Raw genomic sequence first — 22,480 nt, 5'->3', positions numbered from 1 at the left:
TGTTTTATACAGGAGCTCAGCCTAGGTGATCACAATGGTTCCTTCTGGCCATAGAATATATGAAAGCACTTTGAGGCCACTGGAAACCTAAAATTTTTACCCTGTACATTTTACGACGTTTTTCCTCTTCCCTGCTCCAGTTAGGTTTTTTTTAACAAAATACAATTCACCTTTCCCTCCCCTTAAGGCTGCTTTTATTCATTGTCTTTATGCTGCTCTCATTAATGCTTTGTATATCTAATCCTTTCCTCTTTTCCCCACCTTTTTATGTAATTATATTGCCAAATGATAAAAGATTTGCTCTTTTCTAGGCAAACTGATTTTCATTTGAGCGTGGGAGATGCTACCAGGTATCGGACTGTAGGCTGATATATTGCTGAGCTATTCGAACAGGGTGGTAGTCTGACTAATAACACAAATGCTTTGCATTCATATAGCTCCTCTCATCTGAGTATCTCAAAGCACTGTGCAAAGGTGGAAAGGTCTTTATAAATGGCTTGAAGCTGTCAAGGGGAGGAGACAAGACAACCTCAAAGAGCAAAGCAAAGATGTTAAAAATAAAATTTAAATGTAATTCTTCCCATTTCTCAGTTCCTAATGTGAAAATTATTAGCTTGGTGGAGATTGAAAACAGATGGTGAGCAGTTTGGAGCAGATAAGCACGTTATTCAAAATAAACATTCGCTGAAGCTGGGAAGGTGACCAGCTATATTTCACTCCATCCTATTTACATTATCAGGTCAAGTTACAGTGATGCGGCTTTTAGGCTGCATTAAAATTAACAGGATCTCCTGGAAAGCAAGGAAATTGCAACGTGTCCTTTTAATCATGGACTCATTTGAGCTGGAATGGACATCTAATAAGCCCCTCGGCTTCAGGGCAGTATTGATTTAATTATCCTAAACCATCCCTAGTAGATTGTCAGCAGGATCTAGTTAACAACCGAATAGCCCCCAGAGATATTAACTCCATCCCCTCCCTTGCCCTCTTGTTCCTTTTCTGAACCATGTTTCTCCTAGTTTTCAAACTGAGGGCTTGTCTAGCTGGGATGTGGGGCACGGCAAGCCAGCGGGTGAATCTGCAGCAGGCTAGCTTGCTGCACAGTAACATCCTGTCTGGACAGTTCTACGGCATGCTAAAAGTTCTAAAATACATAACTTGGCTTTATCTTAAACCTCTTGTTCTGTCCTGTTCAACTATGAGAGTCCACAAAGCAGCCTGAAGGGATGTCTTAAGTGGTCTGAGTCTCCACTTTGAAGTATTTGCAAAAAGAAAAGGAGTACTTGTGGCACCTTAGAGACTAACAAATTTATTTGAGCATAAGCTTTCGTGAGCTACAGCTCACTTCATTGGATGCATTGTAACTTCAGGTTCATGACCCTGCAGGATCATCTCGATCTTTTTTACTTACACGGCAGATAAATGAGTTCCATGCATTTGGCTTTTTTTCGGGAAAGTGGCTCTTTAGGATGAAAAACAGTCCTGTCTGCTCTGCAGGGATCAATGATCCCTGGGCACTTACTGTATAAGTAGCATTTTGCCCTGCTGTCTCAGCTAAAATGTCCCCTTTCCCTACTTCTATGTTATGTGCTTCTCCCACCCTTACCCACTGAAATGCAGCTTCTTGAGTGAATGTATACAGAATCCTTCACTCCAGAAGGCATCATGTAAAAACAAAATATGGCTATGTTACAGACTTTAGGATCCAATCATCTGGTGGCAAGTGCCTGGCTGACTCTGATCACTCCAACTGTGATGAACAGTGGGTGGAGAGGGAAGAGGGACTCTTTGGATATATGGTCGGTCTTACTATAAACAAACCTGTGAGCATTCATTTACTTTGCGTGGAGATGTTCTCCTGCCTTGCTGCTTCTAAAATGTTTTGTTTTTAATACAAAATACAGAAATCAGTTTAATAGCAAAGTTGGTTGAACCCAGCAAACAGGTTTGTGTGTTGCAGGACAGACGCTGTGCTGGTTTGTAGTTAGGATCTACAAACTAAGGGCTTGTCTACACTTGAAATACTATAGACTCTCAATTGCAGCTGCGCTGCTATAGTGCTTCAGAGTAGAAACTACCAACGTGGATGAGAGGGGTTCTCCCATTGCGGTAGGTAACTCATCTCCCAGAGAGGTGATAAGAATTCTTCCGTCGACCTAGTGCTGTCTGTACCAGGGGTTAGGTCGGCTTAACTATGTTGCTCCAGGGTGTGGATTTTCCACTTCTGAGTGACGTAGCTGGGTCAGCCGACCCTTTCAATGTAGACCAGGTCTAAATTCAGATTGAGGCATGTACTTCCTTAATTGAATTAACTTTTCCAGCACTGAATCAATTAAATACATGTACAAACCGGAATAGCCTTATAATCTTGAGCTTATTAATATATAAAAGACAATTACATTGTCTACGTACCATATTAGCCTTTGTTCCATTCTTCCCAGCACTGTATAGTTGCCTGAAAGCTCACTGCTCTGGCTTTTGTACCAGGATCAACAGTTACTCTTCCACTTCCACCATTACTAGCTTAATGCTAGTAGCCAGTTTTTTCACTGGGAAACTGCTTGTGCTCACCTTTTAAAAACTAGATTATTCCACATTGTGTATTGACCAGGCGATGGATGCGCCTATCCCAACATTCTGATTCCTTTCATAGCAATCCAGCCTCTCTCTCCAGCTACCCCCAAACAGCATTGCTTACCATTGTGAGGTCCGTGGCACAGCATCCTCCCACCATCGGTTCCACTTCGCTTCTAGTTGAACCTTCTCTTCGCTAGATGACTTCCCATTTCTCCCAGCAACACTACCTCCGTCTATTGGGATGTGTTTAGGTTTCTTCTGTCCCACTCCAGGACTGTGCAGTCCTCAAATATGCCAGGATGCCAACTTTTTTATACTGGAGCTTAATGTTATTATTTAACAGGTTCACAAACACTTTTTATTAACACATGTAAATCGCACATCCTGATATTATCCTATCAGCCTTTAGGAGTCATCCAGTCCCTGCACTGGCCATGGTTATTTCATACTATACTTTTTCTTATCCTCACCTTGAATTCTCATGGTAGCTGCTTATCTAGCTTTTGTCCTGCAGTCCTTTATTTCTTGTGGTTCTCAGTTTCTTTCTTCATTTCCAAAGACTTTAAGATAGAAATTAAATGTTTAGAGTCGTTTAGACACACCCTAGCAACCCAGCTATTTTGATTGTGTTTTTTATCTTTTTCAAAACCGTATGAATGCAAAGGATTATTAAAACAGACTTTTCTTTTTATAGTTTACAGTGTAAGTGGAATTTGGCTATTCTTCTGAGGTCACCCATCATAGCAACACTCTCCTTTTATTAAGTGCAATAGCAGGAAGGTTTACTTAAAGAAAGTAAATGTCTTGAAAACCTGTCTTGGCTGGTGTTTAAACTGTTGAGTTGAAAAATTGTGTATATTGTGGACACAATAGGGCATGTTTAATGCTCAGCTCTCCAGCAACAGCTGAGGGGAAGAACTTCTCTGATTTGTGAGTGAAGGCAAAGGTGGTCTGGCAGCTTCCTCCAGAACCTGTTCTAGCGTATTGTTCATTCTGGGACTTGATCCTCAACTAGAACTTAGCCTGTGCTTGTTAAATGAGAAGCTGATCAGTAGTGCTACTCTTAACTGTTGTTCTTCTTTGTCTGCTACATTAAGACAACAGTTAGGGAGCAAAATAAAATACAATGCAACTAGCCTAGAAAATCTAGTCAAACCAATTACTGGAGTGCCATGTAGTATATGTTGCGGTTGGCCGTGGGTGGGGGTGGGGGGTGTCACGGGGCATACTCACCGCTGGTGGCACCTTCTGTTAGCCATCCAGGGGATTAGTTCTGCAAGGTACTGTGTCCTCCTCCAGCGGTGTCTCTCCCACTGTCTTCTCATTCTGAGGCCCACTTGCTCCAGGAACTGCGGCCTCCTTTTCGTGACTCAGCCTTCTGGCCAAGTCACAACATTGTTCCCCCTTCCGGGGGGCAGGGACGGGTGTGTGTAACAGTCTTTCCCAGACCAAATCGTCCCAAACAGTCCACTCTTCTCTGCCTCGTATTTGCCATGTCTCTAGTGGCTGGTAGGGGAACCGGGGCCCACCCTCTACTCCAGGTTCCCGTTCAGGGACCCTCCAATTAGCCAAGGCCTGCACTGCTGTCCCTTGCTACTTCTCCTACCTTCCTGGCTTTCCCCTTCTTTGGGTTCGCCAGGGAGTAACTGTTAACTACCCTCTACAGTCCCAACACACCTCCCTCTTCCCAGAGAGTGACTGCAGCCTGCCTTCCTGCAGCTCCTTTCTGTTGCCAGCTTCCTGGTTTATATAGGCCCTGCCTGTCCCTGCCCAGTTGAGCCTTGTGTCTAATTAATTTCTGCTCCCTGGCTCCTCCTCCAGGTGCAGCCTGGACAGTTAATTGGGCCTGATTTACCCTCTCAGGGCCAGTGAGTATACCCCATCACAGCAGGATACAGTACAGCTTTGTGGTCAGCAGTTCCTTGAGTGGGCACAAAATCAATCCAAGCTCTTGAATGCATGAATCAGCATTCATATCACACTCCCAGTCAGTGCCCGGCCCAAGCCGGGGAAGCTAATGATCCAACCAGTGGACCAAATTCCGTGATGAATCCTGGTCACGTGTCACCTGAGGCACTTTGCGCATACGCTAAGAAGAACAATGCACTGAAATTGATTTTCGCCACAAGGACTTCCTTAGTGGCACCCCCCAAACTAAATGGCTTCCTACCTCCAGGCCATCCAATATACAAAATCACAAGCTTTGCTATTACAGCTGAATAACGTGGAAATCAGCTGAAATCTGTATTGATTAATCATTGTAAAATCTGGTTTTCAAACTCCCTATGTCCCTGTTGCTTTTCTCCATCACATTTGAGAGGATGGAGACCCTAATGGTTGTCAAGTAAAGAATAAAACAGAATGTCAATGGCCAGGATTCTTTTAAACAAAATGAATCTTATTCCCTGGTAACACTCCAGATTGTTTCCGGTCAGTTCAGTATAGTTTTCCTCTCATCTTGACACTGGCAGGAATATTCTCTTGTTCATTCAGCGCATCTTCGTTAACCAGTCAACATTTGCTATCTCTGGATGTGAAGTCAACACAAGTCGTCAAAAAATTGTGATGTTTGGCAGCTTGATGGCAAAAGCTGTGTGCTAAAAACATGTTCAATCTGTGTCCTGCAGGCAGTGTTTGGAAAATAGCGACACAGAATTCATACATGTTTCTAAAATAGATCCAATCAGCACCTTCAGACCAAACCATGTCAGCTAACATTCCCACATGAGACAAGGAACAGCGAGTTTGATAGCTTTGTAAAGGAGCAGGAGTTAGCACTGAAGTTTGTCTGGAATTTTGGAAGGAAACCTGTTTGAAGTATAACAGATTAAGATGTCCAATTTAGGAAGTGATGCTAAATGGACGTTCTGAGTAGTCAAGCTATCAAATGCAACTGCTTTTCTTAAAGGGGGGCTGCAAGAACAAAGGCCGGTTTGGAAGAAGAACTTCAGTTTGCCAGTGTTGTCTTGTTTGGTGCTTCTTATGAGCTTTGTACGTCAGGGAGCTGAAAAGCATCCTAACTTGGATGTGCATTTGGACTGAGCGCATGTCCCATTTCCTGCCTCCAAACATGCACTTGATTCTATTCAACATGATTTCAGATAACTGGCAAATTCTATGACTTGCACTCAGTTTGAACAGCCACTGGGTGTCCCTTCTCCGTAACCACAACTGGAGATCAGCAGCTGGAGACTGAATTAAAATCCTGTCGTTGATGAACCATCAAACCTTCCTAAACAGTTCAGTGTGAGAAGAAAGCAATGTTCCTTCAGCCCTTGATGGGAGAGCTGACCTCCTCATCAGTGTCTGCACTGCCCCATTTTAGCTCATTTTTCTCTGTGTGAAGTTGAGTAAAAACCCATATTATTCCCATTAAAGGGATATGCAAAATCAAAATGTTTAGAAGACAGATATGTCCTTATCTGGGTTACAACCACCACAATCCAGTAATAGAAAGCTTGTGAAATCTAACAGCGATGCTTGTTTTTTGTATTTCTCTCATGGTGAGCCATGAAAACAAGCCACTTGATTTCTTGTGAGTTTTGGCTTTCAGGTTCTTATGCACTGCCACAGAGCAATGCAGTGTTTCGCAAGTTATTACAAGTGCATGGGATTGTTTATTGGAGGTTGAGGGGGTGGGAATTCCATTGAACTTTTATTATAACTGACAGTGGCAATATTTCTGCTTGGGCTTTGTTTAAAAAAACCAACCAAACAAGACTTTATTTTTAAAAATGTGCCCTTGGTAGTGTTTTGACAGTATGTTTAATATGTCCTGCAAATGGTTTGGAAAGAGAGATCATCGAAGTCCAGGTTCCATTCCATGCTCTAGTGAGATCGTATGTCTCGTGTTATGTTCCCCATATGCAGTTGTGGGAACAGGTTTCACAGGAAGGGGGTGAAGAAAACAGAGTATGAAAGGGGTACTGTGCATATGTTTGCATGTGAGCCGTCTTGTTGGAGATAAAGGCAGGAGAGAATATTGAATTTTGTAAAGCTAGAACAGGAAGAACAATTTACAGTGAATGACATTTATCAAATGTAGCTTCTTTTCTGTTTGTGAATTATCCTGCCAGTCAATTATAATTTCCATGAGTTAGCTCACTGTTTGCATTTATTCAAATGATTTGTGCAAACATATTTCAGTTGCTGGGTAGCTCACAAACTATGGAGTAAAAGTATTGGATGTTTACAGTTAGAACTGTTTTGACTGAACGCTGTAGATCCCATGGTGTGTTTCTGTTCCCTGAACAGATGAGTGCAACTCTTAGCATGACGCTTCTGGTGTGAATACTTTTGGATTGCAAATTCAAAATTTGTTCTCTGTGAATATTCTGGAATGCTTGTCTGATTCGCTGTTGGTTCTCTTACCCCCCCCCCCCCCAAATTTTCTGTCAGTAAACTTATTTGCTAGAGTATTTGCAGGAAGTGAACACACAGGAAAGGTGGACACATTCAGTATGAATTAATGTAAAAGTGTGAACGAACACTTGCATACAGAAGTGTACAGTATATGGCCAGTGTCTTGAATAATCTCTCTGGTCGCCTTCTTGGCGGATGGGAAGCTGAGATTTGAACAAAAAATTACTGATGTGAAACAGGGTTTATATAAACTAAAAGACACACCTGCTGCTATATAATACTTAGAACTGCAGATTTGATTTGATTTGATTTTTAATTGTGAGCGATCCCAAATCCATTGAAATGGAGAGTTTCTTAATTGCTTGAGTATGGGGGTTTTACTGTATAGTCATCTCTGCTCACGCTGCCAATGTCACCTCTCTAATCTCACAGAGAGGGAGATTGTTGGAGTGCAGGATCCATTTGTTACCTTGCTCACCTTAAGGATAATTTTCCACAAGGAGAATAAAGGAGAAACCTGTGGTCTGGTGTATGCAGGAAAAACAGGTGCTTATGACTTGCCTAGGGGATTTCAGGCCATCGGCGATAGTGCCAAGTGCTTGGTGCAGAAGGGCTCTGGCACCAGGTTGTTCCTTCTATGCTTTCACAAACCAGCACCTTTGCTGAGGAGAACAGATTGTTGCCATAAACTGCAAAGCAGCAGGTTTTGTGATTATAATTCAGTGAAAAACTTCTCAGTTCAATCAGTTTCCTTTTTTTAAAAATAGGATTGTTCCACTCAGAGTTTAAGCCCTGGTAGAACTGTGTTCTTTAGTGCTGATTGATAACATGCAAAAATGACATCACTATGTAGTATTTATGTATTTATACAGCACCTAAAGTGAGTTAAGCACAGCTCTCAGTGGGCAGTTCCTTATTAAGTCTCTCTCAATAGCTTCTGTCTCCAGTCTAGAAAGGTGTAGTTGGACACAGGTCTGGGAGCCAAGAATTTCTGAGTTCTAATTCAGAATTGGAAACTGATTCCTTCCAGGGCTTTAGAAAAGTCATTTCACCTCTGTTAGTTTTTTCCAGTTGTAAAAATGTGTGTGCTGCTTACCTCTACTGATGGTTAATGCTTTGAAGATGAGAAGGCTGTTCTAGTGCTAAGTATTATTTGATGTTTCTAATCAGCCCCAGAGGTCTACGTGGGTCCTTTCTGCCTTTTAAGTCCTCGCTAGTAATACAGATTATGCTATCAGAAGCTCACGGATCATTCTCTTGTTGCTGCACATGGCGGAATGGATTCCAGCCTGCTCTGCCGTGCTGATAGAAGTTAGATTTGTTTTTTGGCAGTGAAGGAGCTGTGAGTAGCAATTTGCTGTTTTTCTGTCGTGCCTTCCTAACATAAACATGCTCTGAACTCTTTGGTGGGCTTGTTAGACAGGAAAATGCTTCATTATATATAAACAAAAAGCTGCCCAGCCCTCCTTCATGACAAGGGAAATGCCCTATGTGCCGTCTCACCTTTCAAAGTTCCAGAATGCTTTTTCCTTTGCCCATAGCCCATCAGCATTGAAGGCAATTAGTTTCAGCTGTTATAAAGGTATCCAAGCAGCTGAAGTTTTTTTGTCTTACACTAGAAAGAATCCAAACTTTTCAGTCAACGCTTCTGGAGGCATTTCAGTGCATTGCTTGTGGGCTGTGTTGAATTCCAGCTTATGCCAAGTGGTGAAGGTTGAAACATGTCTAACTGCTACGCTCTCCTCCAGGCCTTTGGCAGCCTTGCTGAAAAAGCAGGTGGTCTGCAACGATGGTTCCCTTTGGGTTCTCACACACTGCACACAACACCCAGAAGTGAAAGACAACTGTCAGTTCCTTCCTTCCCTTGCTCCCTCCCCTCCCCGTCCCTGGCCAAAAAAAAAAAAGTACCAGAGCCCAGATGGATGTGCTGGAAATCTTTCAACGATTTTAGGAAGGGCATGCTACCACATCGTCACAACATGTTCAGGAACTAATCAGATGAGACAGGCATCAGTTTCAGGAGCAGAAAGTGGTCAGCACATTGTTGAGGGGGATGATCTGGATCACATTGTCTCACATTACTCCTTTTGGGTCACACGCTTATGGATGAGCTGCATGCCAGTGTCATCAGAGCAGCAACAATAAGCATCCATGGTCTCTGAATAATATGCTGGCGGGTTTATCGGCTCTTAGTAAAGCAGTCGTGCTTTGGAGACACTTGGGCTTTGTCTTTTTCTGCAGGAAAGTGGAGAGCTATCTCAATATCAAATCCTAGTGGAAACAAGAAACAGAGTTTTTATTGATGTAACTAGTTGAGCTCAACCCTAGAGCCCTCCACCTGGGGTTGATCTCGACTAGCTATATCAAGATTAAAAACTATGGTGTCATGTCTCCACTAGGATTTAACAAAGAGTTAACTGTCCCACCTTTTTTGCAATGAAGACATGGCCTTAAAGGTGAAGTGGGATGATGATTTATAAAAACTAATAGTTTTAAGAACCCAAATCCTTAGGAAAATACTGTACTGTATGTGCATCCGTACATTTTATAGTCTTGATTTTCAGTGCCCACATAAGTACTCATCTATTCAGATGTACTTATCTGAATGTTCACACATCCTTCCTTTTCTGTGTGCTCGGGTAGCCCTGTATTTCTACAAGGGTGCACAGCCCGTGCTGTTCACAGAAGGGAGGTGTTCATTTGACACCTGCAAACCCACACCTGCTGGGGCACTGAATATCAAACCCTGAAACAAAAGAGCTTGACAAATGTCTCCTTTACTTACCTGTCAAAGCCAGAGTTTGGTTTTTCCACCAGCCACCTGTTGGCATCACAGGCGCCTTGTAAAGAATGTAACTCTGCCTTGCGTTGTGCGATGGTGGTTCCCCAGAGCTATGTGCCTGACCTCAGGTTTTAATGAGGGGTGGAGATGTGAAAGTCTTTCATTTTCACCTGCCTTCTTTCAAACTCATTGGGCTCTTGTATTCTATGGGTGTGATTTTCAAAAGTGTCTAAGGGACATAGCAGCATAAATCGTACAGACTTTCAATGGGACTTGTGCTCGTGAGTCACTTCTCAAAATCCCACCCATGTATCTACAGTGTGCTGGCAGGAGTAGGCCGGCGTTGCCAGGCAGGCTGGTTACTTTTGGAAAGATTTAGCAAACAACCAAACAAAAAACGTTCGAACAGTGTGTGTGAATGTGTGCGCGCGTGATCAGTCCAGACTGTAGTGTGCGCCATATCAGTATCCTGCCTGCAGAGGTTTTAACCTGTTCTATTCAGGTTCTCACACCGCCCTCATCACTGCAGTATATGAGCACCTTGCTTTCTCTCCTTCTGCCCCACAGCGTTGTGAGTTCAGAGGAATGATTTGGTGTGGGGCTGGGGTGTGTGTGGTTTTGACCTTCAGTGAGCTTTAAACTCTCTTTTTTTCTTCTCTTACCAGTTGCTAGTGAGAAGAGGGTGCCAGTGATGCCTGGATCGCCCGTGGAAGTGAAGATACAGTCAAGATCTTCTCCTCCAAGCATGCCACCACTGCCACCTGTGAACCCAGGCGGACCCCGGCCAGTGTCGTTCACTCCTACAGCATGTAAGGCTTGTCTGTACCTGGGTCTGATCTGATGTTAGGAAACTGCTTTTCCCCTTGAATTTTCAACAAGACTCTTAATCTCGACGTGGGGGAAACATTCAGTTTTTAAAAATTGCTGCCGATATTGCAGCTGTTTTTGTGTGCTGATACCCGGACTAGAGAGTGAGTTGTGCATCGTAGAGGTAGCGAAGAACTGGGAGGGGGGATTGAAGCTCTCCTACCAGGTAGTTTATCCAGTGCCTCTCCCTACTGCTGCAGAATTGTTCACTATGGTACACTGACTCAAATACAGAAGTGCTTTTTCCAGATTAGTTTTAAAGAAGACCAGTGCTGGCGCTCGCACTGCTTCCCTTGGGAGATTAGTCCACGGGTTGATGTATCTCACTGCCAGGAAGGTCTCATAGCTTCTCCTTATTCACCCCAAATCATCTCTCTCCATTTCAATTATTTATACCCTTCCAATAAGGGTTGACTTTCATTGCCCCTCCTCGACATAATTCAGTCCTCCATACCCCTGCTCTGCTTGGTTGCTGTTCCAGCTACTCCCTCTAGTTTTTCTTTCTGGTAGTGTGATGCCTAGAAATAACACTCTTCTACCTGCAGTAGCACCAGTACAGTACAGAGGGGTATTTCCCTCTCTGCTCCCTCATGCCTCACTTATGCAGTCCAAAGGAACTTGGACTTCTTTGCTCCCATTATGACATTGCAAACTTGTATCCAATTTACCAGTCGCTATCTTCCCAAAGTCTTTCTCAGTGTTACAGCTTTCCACTTTTCTTCCTTCCATGTAACAGCTGAGGTAAGGGTTATCTTTCCCCAGATGCACGAGGTGCATTTTTTTTTTTAGAAGGTTGATTCTCCTCACTGTTTTCTGCCCACACTGCTCATCTCTCTAGCTACCTGTGTATTATTTTACTCCCCTCACTGATGTTTCCAACCCCGCACAATTTAGTGTCATCTATGAATTTCACTTACCGCTTAACCTCTCTGCCAGAATGCTTAATTAGATATTCCAGAATACTTCTCACTGGGCTACCACATCAGACTTTCCCTTGCCCTCATCTTTGATACATTGTTTTTTTTATGGCATCCTAGTTTATGGTTATTCAGTCTTATCTAAACCATTTTGAATTAATTTTTCAAGTAAGGTTATGAATCACACAGTCTCAGATGTTTTACTAAAATCCTACTGGGGTCTGGTCATTCGCTAACTTAGCTTTTACTGTAATTGCAATGAAGTAAGTCTGGTGAGGATTAGTCTCATTATTTATATTCCAGTAGTGCTTAAAGGCCCCAGCCAATGTCAAGGCCTCTTTGTGCTTGGCTCTGTACATACGCTATAATAATCTGCCCCCAAAGAACTGATCATCTAAACCGAACAGGCAGACAAAAGATCTTGCGGGAAAGACTTGTCTGACTTCACCCAGCAGGTCAATAACAAGGCTAGGAATAGAACATGGATCTCCCATTCGAGTGTCCTAGCCAGTAGGCCATGCTACGTCCCTTGCTTCTTACTTATGGTTGTTTTTTTTTAATGGCTAGTTATTGCATTTTTTTTTTTTTTTTTTTACTACGAATAGATGTTAATTATGGGGAAATAATTGCCAGGATCCTCCTCCTTGAAATTCATTAAGACATTTGCTTTTATCCAGTCTTCTAGTACTGTCCCAAATACTTCTCTTGGATTCATCATGCATGCTAATATCATGTAATGCCTGTCATCTAGTTTGGCTTCTTTGAAAGTGTTTAAATGTTCCATAGATTCCTTTACTTTTTATTTTTTAAATAGAAAAATACATTTTTTTAAAAACAGTCAGATCTTCCTTACCCGTAATAATGACACACACAACTCAAAAGCTCATCTTTATTTTTCTTTGCAGGTCACCTTTAAAACAAGAGCTCAGCATGTTGTCATTAATTTCATTCCTTCTTCCTTTATTAATGGACCTACCTTCCATCTAGCAGTACTTTCCCTCTGTAGCAGCCCTTTCGCCCCTTTCATTAACATGAGCAAGCTTTGATATTTTTTTTTTCTGCCCTTATCTTTCCTGTGAATCTGTAACTGACTCTGGTTATTCTTCTTCGGTTGTCTCCCCGCTTCTCCACTGCCACGACAGGTGTGTGGAGCTTTTATAACCTCAGATCTCTGAGCAGCCCTTGAGCGGTTTAACTGCCCTAATCCTTCCCTTCCCATCATTTGAAAAGGTCTCACTAGGGTAGTCTTTTGAAGTTGAAAGGCTCTCATTTTAAGAGAACACAATAATTTTAAATAATTCTTATTAAACTACCATAGTTTTCACAATACTAAGTTTATAAATAATTTTTCCATGCTGTTTCTCATGGTCCAATTTGGTAAATATTGCTGGATTTCCCTGTTTTTTAAATGAAGATGAAGTGGTCATATCTGTTTTTCTTGAACAGCCATGTCAACTCTCTGTTTCTCTCTCTGCATGCATGTGTACATGTGCATGCATCAGCATCCCAGAAAGACAGCATAGTCCTGGGCATTCTTTCTGCAGTGCTGCTCCAAACAGTGCCCCTTAAAGGAGGACTTGTAATATTTTTATACTCTTTGGGGCCTGATCCTGTATTACTTCCTCAGCCGAAACTCCCAGTGATTATAGTGGGTGTTGGGGTACAAGGAGTCCAGAACTGGGGCTATAATTTTGAAACAGTGGATTGACTTAAAATATATTTTGAATATGATGTACTTTTCCACTCTGCGGTTCATGGTTTGGATCGCATTAGGGCCTGAATCATATGCCTGCTTTAAACGTTTCCCAGACAGGACCTCAGATTGCACAAGAGCTGTATCGGGATCTGAACAATTTTTCAAATCCCTCCTGAAGCCCCTAAACATCAGCAGCTTAGTCTAATTTAGTCAGAAAGCATGTTGAAATAGACTAACAAGCTCACCAACATGATCAGATCAAAAACACCAGACACTTGCAAAACTGAGGCCGATGTAAATTTCCTGGGGAGAGGCATGGCCCTGATCCTGCAGCGGGATCCGCCTGGATGGACCTTTACACCTCAGCAAAGGCCTCTTGATGTCCGCAGTACTGCATGTGGGTGCAAACATCTGTGCTGTCAGATGCTTGGCAGGACTCAGGACTAAGTGAACAAAATTGATTTACCTTGAATTTGTCAATTTTTAAGGCCAGAAAGGACCATTGCAATCATTTAATGCAGGCCAGAGAATGTCACCCAGAAATTCTGGCATGCAGTCCATAATTTCTGGGTGAGTTAAAGCATATCTAAGCCCTTGATCTATATGTGAGACACTATTCTACCTTACGCTGTTAAACTTTATGAAGCTCAGCTCCCCGAGAGCTATCACAACCATAGGTATTTATTGAGAAAGCATTTGTTTTTAACCCTAATTGTTAGTAATGATTTCATGTCTTTGGAAGTTAAGATAGGTCTTTGGAGTCTATTAAAGTCCATGCTCTAAATTTCAATAGGATTCAGATGAGAAAAACATTTTAAAAAACAGCTGACAGGTAGGTTTAAAAAAGAAACTATGGACAGCTGATCTGGCCTGCAAACTTTTACAGCTGGTCTACAAGTGGCTGAATAGTTAAACTTCCGTATCGGAACAGAGCCAGAAATGGAAAGGTTAGAGTGCTGAAAAGTAATGGGTATAAATGCCATTCAACAAAGCTGTGCCTGCATCCTTGTGTTTGAGTACATCAGCAGGAAATGTCCTGTGTTTTCATGAGCACTTAGAGAAACAGGTACAGGGGTTGAGGAAATAGACCCAGTGTGGCCATTTTAACATGGTATTTTTGCTTTAACCCACAATTCTGGGGTGCTCTGCTCTATTTCTAGTCAGTTTTCTTTTCTGAGTCTCTTGAACCAGCATGGAATTGTTGTATTCCCCTTTTGGGTATTTCTACAGTCTGTTACAGCAGTGGTCACTTATGCTTACGTTTTGGTTTGGTTCTGCATTTCAGTGCCCAATGGGATTAACCATTCTCCCCCGACGCTGAATGGGGCACCCTCTCCACCCCAGAGATTCAGCAATGGTCCTGCCTCGTCATCTTCGTCCTCACTGACCAATCAGCAACTCCCAGCAACCTGTGGGGCCCGGCAGCTCAGCAAACTCAAGCGCTTCCTTACCACCCTTCAGCAGTTTGGCAATGACATTTCACCAGAGATCGGGGAGAAGGTCCGGACCCTCGTCCTAGCACTAGTGGTAAGCACTAACAAATGGAGTCCTGGAAGCCGCTCAAGACTAAAGCCTCTCAAATGGCCGTTGGGGCTTTTCTGGTGGGCGAGAGCTCTGCTAATGATGGGAACCTGGCAGCCAACATGTGTATATATTGCACAATACTATGCATTTGTGGCTTATGGGAAAGCTATTTACCAAGCAAGTCTAAACTTTGTATAATGTTTACCCTGTCTCATAACTTTTCTGTTTTTCATCATCTTCATTTGGCTTCAATAAGCTGTTGGATTCTCATCTGTATTTATCTTCAGCTACTAGCTGGATGCCACTAAGCTCCATGAAATCCAGAGGGGCTTGGGCTAAAAATCCTACCTTACAAATCACAGGCCTGTTCTGTTTTTCTTCCTGACTGAAAGGAGAGTAGCAGGTCTGATTTTTTTCAAAACAGTAATTTCCTATGATATAAATCTTCTGCTAAAGGGTCCTGAACATGCTCTCCTCAGCCTTCTCTTGCAGATAGAGCTTCCTTGCAACTGAGAAGTGCATATTATTTTTTTGCTAGATAAACCATCTCTTGCTCATGTCTTGTTGTAACCCTCTGGAACATGAAGAATTCCTAATTTTCCTGACTCTGGCTGCTGATGGATTTTGCTCTAATCTGCTTCCAAACGAAGGAAATGCCAGTTTGACACACCATTTGTTAAATACTGTCATGGCTTCAGTGTGGTCAAACTTAATATTTCCTTGCTGCATGAGGCAGTGTGGTCTAAAGGAATGTGCAGAGGGGAGAGAGAGTCAGGAACTCACAAGTTCAGGCTCTGCCACTGACTTGTTGTATGGCCTTGGGGAAAACCAATAATGTTTCCCTGCTTCGCGGGGCTGTGGTGAGAGTGGATTGATGTTTGGTGCGGTGCTCTGAAAAAGTGGTGATGTAAGTGCTAGGTCTGATCTATACAGGCCACCATGATATTTTCTGTAACTGTTCAGTATGTGGCTGACTGGTTGAATGCATAAGCTCCTAAAGATATGGAGAGAGATCTCTGGCAAATCTTGGGGTCCTCTGGCTACCACTGTACAGGGATAGCTGCTGTAAATTCACTGATTCAGTCACTATTTTAGAAAAAGGTAAATTCTAAGCCTCCAGTGAGCGGAGAGACTCATGTCATGCAAAATGCTTTTGATGGGATACGTAGCAGAACACATGATGTGTATTAATGGCTGTTTACTCTTAATGCCAGGTTTGGGCTGCCCCGCATAATTTAATCCAGATACACTAGGAGAGCAAACGAAAATAGTGCTAAACTCTCGTAAGTGTTGAAAATTAGCCTTAGCAAATGAAGACTGAACTTTCAGTGTCCTTCTTGTTCACATGTGTGCACGTACTTGCATGCACTATACAAATTTGTCAACACCTGTGCAGACTCTTTCAATGGTCTTAACACCTGGGTAAGTATTCGAATACAGTGCTGGTGCAAAACCCATAGCTTGGTCGATACACACCTGTGTGTGCATTAGGATTTGTATTTGTGCAAGTGTTAGAAATGGTTATAGTGCATGCAGGCTGTCATAAATATAAAGGGAAGGCTAACCACCTTTAAATCCCTCCTGGCCAGAGGAAAAAACCCTTTCACCTGTAAAGGGTTAAGAAGCTAAAGATAACCTCGCTGGCACCTGACCAAAATGACCAATGAGGAGACAAGATACTTTCAAATCTGGGGGGGGGAAAGGGTTCTCTCTGTCTGTTTTTTGTTTTTGCCCGGACCAGAGCAGGAATGCAGGTTAGAACTCCTGTAAAGGGCTAATAAGCAATCTAGCTAGAGATGCGTTAGATTCTGTTTTGTTTAAATGGCTGATAAAATAAGCTGTGCTGAATGGAATGGATATTCCTGTTTTTGTGTCTTTTTGTAACTTAAGGTTTTGCCTAGAGGGATTCTCTATGTTTTTCAATCTGATTACCCTGTAAGGTATTTACCATCCTGATTTTACAGAGGTGATTCTTTTCCTTTTTCTTCAATTAAAATTCTTCTTTTAAGAGCCTTATTGCTTTTTCATTGTTCTTAAGATCCAAGGGTTTGGGTCTGTGTTCACCTATGCAAATTGGTGAGGATTTTTATCAAGCCTTCCCCAGGAAAGAGGGTGTAGGGTTTGGGAGGATTTTGGGGGGGGAAAGACGTTTCCAAGCGGGCTCTTTCCCTGTTATATATTTATTAGACACTTGGTGGTGGCAGCAATAATGTCCAAGGGCAAAAGGTAAAATAGTTTGAACCTTGGGGAAGTTTTAACCTAAGCTGGTAAAAATAAGCTTAGGGGGATTTTCATGCAGGTCCCCACATCTGTACCCTACAGTTCAGAGTGGGAAAGGAACCTTGACACAGGCATTTTTACCTGCAGAGTAGAAGTGATGGTCCCCAATTAGTGTTTCTTACCAATTTTTAAAAGCCATGTTCGAAATCACTATGGTGCTTCCATGGAACTCAAGCACTTTCTATTGTATTTTAGGTTGTGGAGTATGTTTTATGGATTTGGAAAGTCTTTCAGTCATCCTCTGTGGCAGTGGACTGGTAGGCCAGTTAGGGGATAAGGTGCTGCTGACTAAAAGCTGGTGCAAACGTTATTGATCTCACATGGCAAATAAAAAGGCTAACTTCAAGTTTCATTGGTTTCCTTCTTCACACAGAATTTATTTTAAGGACTAAACTGTGCAGAAGATGGAGTTTCATTTTGTTTCTTTTTACAGAACTCTACAGTGACAATTGAGGAATTTCACTGCAAGCTCCAAGAGGCCACCAACTTCCCTCTTCGTCCCTTTGTGATTCCATTTCTGAAGGTGATGGTGAAACTGCAGGGTCTCGCTAATGTTTCACATGTTGAACCCAGCAGCCTGTGTTGTTTGGCAGCACTGCAATTGCTGGGAACCAGTAAACCGGAAGCTCATCAGAGCAATTACACTTAACGTCGCAGGAAGACGGTCCAGAATATACAGTCATGTTGACCTAATATGACCAGCTCAGAGGGAAAGTGTGACTTTGTCATGGACATCATTAAAGATCCTGTATTGTCCATTTCCTCTGGGCTGATTGCATCTGAAGGTGATGACTGAACTTCCCGACACATTTCTTAGCATAATCTCATTTTTCCACACGTTCTCTTTAACTCCAAGTATCATAATTTATTTCTTGTTTACTCCATAACTAATTTCAGCGGACCAGCTGGGCATGTATTGAACAGAGGAAATACAAGTACTTAGGGAAGGGAGTTTCTGAGGTTTCAGAGAAATTATGCACTCCACCAAAACAAATAAGTAATTGATATGTAATGTTGAATGCTGTCATCTTTTCATTAGAGATGCACTAAAAGCGTAAAGCATATGTTCTAAATGTTTGTTTATACAGCAATCTGGGATAGCCCTAACAGCGTATTAAGGTCTATAATGGCCTATCATGTCTATTTGTGTGTCAGAAAAATAAAACAGAACAAAATTCAGCAGTGATCCAATCAGGTCTTGCTTTCAGATTTTCAAGGCCCTGAAATAGACAAGATGCTGGAATCACAAGGAAGGTTATTGGGTAACATTTTGTTTCCTAACACAACTGGTTTCAGGCCCTCTCTAGTTCTCAAGAGAACAGTTTTTTTCACATAAGCACGTGTCACCTATACAAACATCATAAAGTGCCTTTTTAGTGCACAGCAAGGCTATAGCACAGGCCCCGTTAATTTTAAACTGTGGACGCTAGTCATGCCATTTTGACAGATAATTGGAGTCAAGTAGACAGACGGAATCAACACTGCTGTCAGACTTTACAAACCAAAACTGCAATGCAGTGCAACCTGTTTTCCAGGCCAACCTTCCCTTGCTGCAGAGGGAGCTGCTGCACTGTGCCCGGGCTGCCAAGCAAACTCCTTCCCAGTACCTGGCCCAGCATGAGCACATCCTGCTGAACACAAACACCACATCCCCGGCCGACTCCTCTGAGCTGCTGATGGAGGTGAATGGAAATGGGAAGAGACATAGTCCAGACAGGTAAAGGGAACTGCATGTTCAATTCAGTTTTTAAGTAGTGGCCCTGTTCCTGGAGCAGTGAAGTCAAAGTGAAACCTAATACTGCTGTAAGATGTTGTTCTTGCCTTGTGTTAAGCCAAGTGGCCTGTTCAAACTCTCACTCACAGTTAATGACCTCTCTGATTCGCTCTCAGTGCTGCGTCCAACGTGGCTCCATAAAAATGCTCCAAGAGACTGGTGTGCTTGTGAGGACACTGCACCGGGCTTCACAGGGTTTTCTTCAGGCACTGATACGCTGTCAAGCAGAGTCTGCCTGAGAGTGCTTCGCTGGCTAGAAGCTAGCATGACGTCTTCAGTCTGGCCTAAAATGCAAGAGGTGGCTGTTCCCTGAGGCTTTCCCTGGAGGAGTGGAGTGCGTAGGGAATGGGAGGCTGTTCTGGAGGAGATACTGGGGGTCAGGGAGGGGTGTGTTTCAGAAGTCTATTTTAAGCTTTGCTAATTGTATTTTGGATACAGTTTTGTGTATAATTACATAGAATGTGCCTGGAGTTTAGAGAAGAGCAACTGGAAATAATCTACATTAACAGCTTCTTTTCTCTTCCCTCTCCTCCTCCCCCACCCCCACGTGGCAGTGTGTCCTGTAGTTGTGTTTTGGGTTTTTTCAAGTGTAATACATTTGTTTTGGCTTCCCAGCTTGTTCCTGCTAAGTTTTGCTGCTCAGAGTCCTGGTTTGAAATCTGTTTCTCTCTCTGGACAGCTGGGTTCATCTCTTTTCCTTTCTGAATACGTTCTTGGTGCTGACAGAAATCCACCTCTTTTGGCTTGTTTGCAGAAGAGAAGAAAATAGTTTTGAGAGAGACCCGCTCCCATCGGAGCCACCTGCCAAGAGAGTGTGCACCATTAGTCCAGCTCCGCGACACAGCCCTGCCCTGGCTCTACCCCTCATGAATCCTGCTGGGCAGTTCCATCCAACCCCACCTCCACTCCAGCACTACACCTTGGAAGACATCGCAACTTCCCACCTGTACAGAGACCCCAACAAGCTCTTGGAACAGAGGGATATGCGCGACAGACATAGCAATCTCGGTAAGAAAGCCCTGGCCCCTTCTCTGTCCCATATGTGATCTTGCCTGATCTGTCATACTAGGGCTCCTATGGAATGGTCCAGTACACAGCTGGGCAGCATACTGAGGAGATCCGCCAATAAAATGCACATTGCCGGAAATCGCTTTCTGTAGGCAGATGACCCGGGGGGGGGGGGGGGGGCAGGGCAGCTGTATCTAAACAACCAGTTGCAGGAGCTCTTTAGAATACAGTATAAGTGGAGCTATCTGCTGTCATCTGAGAGGTCCCTCTTGCTGTAGACAGTACAGGATATGTCCTGCATTGCGTTGGGGAGTGTGCCTCCCAGCACGCGTAGACAGACTTGTCTTAGCTCTGCGCAAGCTAGCACACTGAAGTAGCAGTGTTTACACTGTAGCTTGGGCTAGCCTCCAAAGCTTACCCCCAAAAGGTGTGGTGGGCTTGGACTCAGGTGACTAGCTGCAGTGTAGCCATGTTCCCAGAGACCAGTTTCATAGGAAGTACGTGCATTTGGGATTAAAGGGAAAAAATACTTGTTCAAATCAAGATTTTTCTCTTTTCCACGCCACTGCTCTTCACTATTGAAACATACATTTTTTCACTTTAACGAGCCTTATTTGTTATCCGCTGGCTGGAGCTACCAGACCACGATTTGAAAGTGGAGTAAAGTCTAATGGAAGAAATCATGCTCTCTGGTCCTAATTTTGGGTGTAATTTATAACAGGTTTAAATGGCGGCTATCAGGATGAGCTCGTGGACCATCGCTTAACGGAGAGAGAGTGGGCTGATGAGTGGAAGCATCTCGATCACGTAAGGAACCTAAAAAAAAATAAAATCCTTTTCCAGCAACCAAACCACCAGCTGCTTCATTTTACGTGACTGTGTCATAGGTGGTGTCAAATCAGCATTTTCTGAGTGGCCTATTTTAGTGCACACTAAAAATGTTTTAAAACTGCTGCCGATTTTTCCCTAACAAGTCTCTGATATCCTGTGATAATCTGGGTTTTGGCTAAAACGGCGCATCCTACGGATAAGGAAACAGCAGGAGGCAATATATTTTCATGGAAACTGCAGTGTAATGTAAAGACATTGTAATTCCTATTGCTAGTTAAAGAAGAACGAATACTTTTTTTGCTGCTGTTGATAATGCAATGTTAAATGAAGCTGGGGCACAGCTATCTTCTTGGGTCTGTTTGGAAATGAAGGGCTGATTGTGACAAGGACAAGTGGCACAAACGTGTATCTTTGTGACAGCTGTCATCTTGGTTGGCACTGTGGGGACTGAACATGGGACCTCCAGAGCTACTGCAGCTTGAGCAAAAGTTCGGTAGCTGAGTCTGTAACAGACTCATACCCTCTGTGGGGCAGGCACAGGAGAATCTGTAACATACACCCACATGTGGGTTACACCTGCACTTTGCAGGCACAAATGCCTGTGAGGCCTTACATTTGTTTATGACCTCAATTAGTAACCATGGCACCTGCAAAACCAATTGGACCCAATGCTACCACTTGCATGCACGTACAGGTACAAGACTATTTCAAGGGTACATACAAATATTAGCATTTTAACAGGTGTTTCCATCTGCAAACTGCTGAGCAAATTGTGGGGTAATTTTGCATGTGCACAAGTGGAAGCTGGACAGAGACCTGGCTGGAAATTTACCCCAAAATACTGTTCATTCTTCTGATACTAATCCTGGATTCTGGGACTCTGTGAAGGCAACGAAAACTATTAAATTGATCCCTGCATAAAACATAATTGTGATAAAATTGTGTTGTGAGAGGGGAGATGGTATCAAAGCACTTCCAAATTCTGCACAGCTGGGATATGGCTAGTTACTGACAACAGGGATTGTAGAAATCTGTTTGCTGCAGAAAAATGCATAATTTGCATTTTTACAGAGAATCTTTAGTTTTTACATTTTGTGAAAAAATAAAAACATATTACTTATTCACTAAATTTTACTGAAAGTACCAGTGACACTTATTCCAGAAGTTCTCAAACTGGGGGTACGCCCACTTGGGGGGAAGGGGGGGTGGAGAGTCTGGAATGCATTCTGGGATGGTGTGAGAAGCTGCTGTCTGTGGCACTGCCTTCAGAGCTGGGAAGCCGGAGAGCAATTCTATTAATTTATTTTATTATAATGATTGATGGCTCTAGTAGGTTTTGAACTTGCTTAAAAATTGTAAATATATCAATAAAACATTGTGTTCAACTGATAACTTATGTATGGGGTTAGGGAGACTAAAGTTCAGTGTTTCATTTTAATCACAGAAAAACATGGATTTTTATGGGTTTTTTTTATCGGAGAACTTTGGGGGGTTTTATAATGGAAAACTAGGATCCCTGCTGACAACTATCTGTTCCCTAAGACAAGGTCAATCTAACTGGCTGATGGAGAATCCCTGGGTACACACTGCATTCCCCTCTGTTTTCTGTGCAGCTCCAGATGATGGGAGTTGGATAGAAATTTTAACACAGTATGCTCTCTTTTCAGGAAGAGTTTTAGAAATTTTAAGAGTGTCAGATTTCAGCCCTCTTTCACATGGCTGATGTGAAATAGCCAAAAATTGTGTTGCAATAAGAAATTTCACTTCTGTAAATCTGTAACTTGATTAGAGCTGCAGACCAATAAAAAGAAATTTCTCACTAATTCTGTCCCACGCTGTTTCAAAATGGGGTTTTCCACCAA

At 42.8% G+C, this 22,480-nt stretch overlaps 1 protein-coding gene across 3 annotated transcripts in view; it reads left to right on the top strand.

The window, feature by feature from the left end:
• CBFA2T2 (CBFA2/RUNX1 partner transcriptional co-repressor 2) overlaps positions 1-22,480 on the top strand; it is a 96,451-nt gene that overhangs the window by 61,077 nt on the left and 12,894 nt on the right. For all 3 annotated transcript variants that reach the window (XM_074970327.1, XM_074970328.1, XM_074970326.1), the window contains 6 exons: positions 10,387-10,530; positions 14,487-14,728; positions 17,439-17,528; positions 18,541-18,722; positions 19,534-19,787; positions 20,509-20,594. In XM_074970327.1, coding sequence (XP_074826428.1) covers positions 10,387-10,530; positions 14,487-14,728; positions 17,439-17,528; positions 18,541-18,722; positions 19,534-19,787; positions 20,509-20,594 — 998 coding nt within the window. Of the gene's footprint in view, positions 1-10,386; positions 10,531-14,486; positions 14,729-17,438; positions 17,529-18,540; positions 18,723-19,533; positions 19,788-20,508; positions 20,595-22,480 lie in introns of those variants that run through there.

This window comes from Natator depressus, chromosome 13, assembly GCF_965152275.1.
Source record: "Natator depressus isolate rNatDep1 chromosome 13, rNatDep2.hap1, whole genome shotgun sequence".
NCBI lineage: Eukaryota > Metazoa > Chordata > Testudines > Cheloniidae > Natator > Natator depressus.
This window is presented reverse-complemented; position numbering and strand designations above follow the sequence as displayed.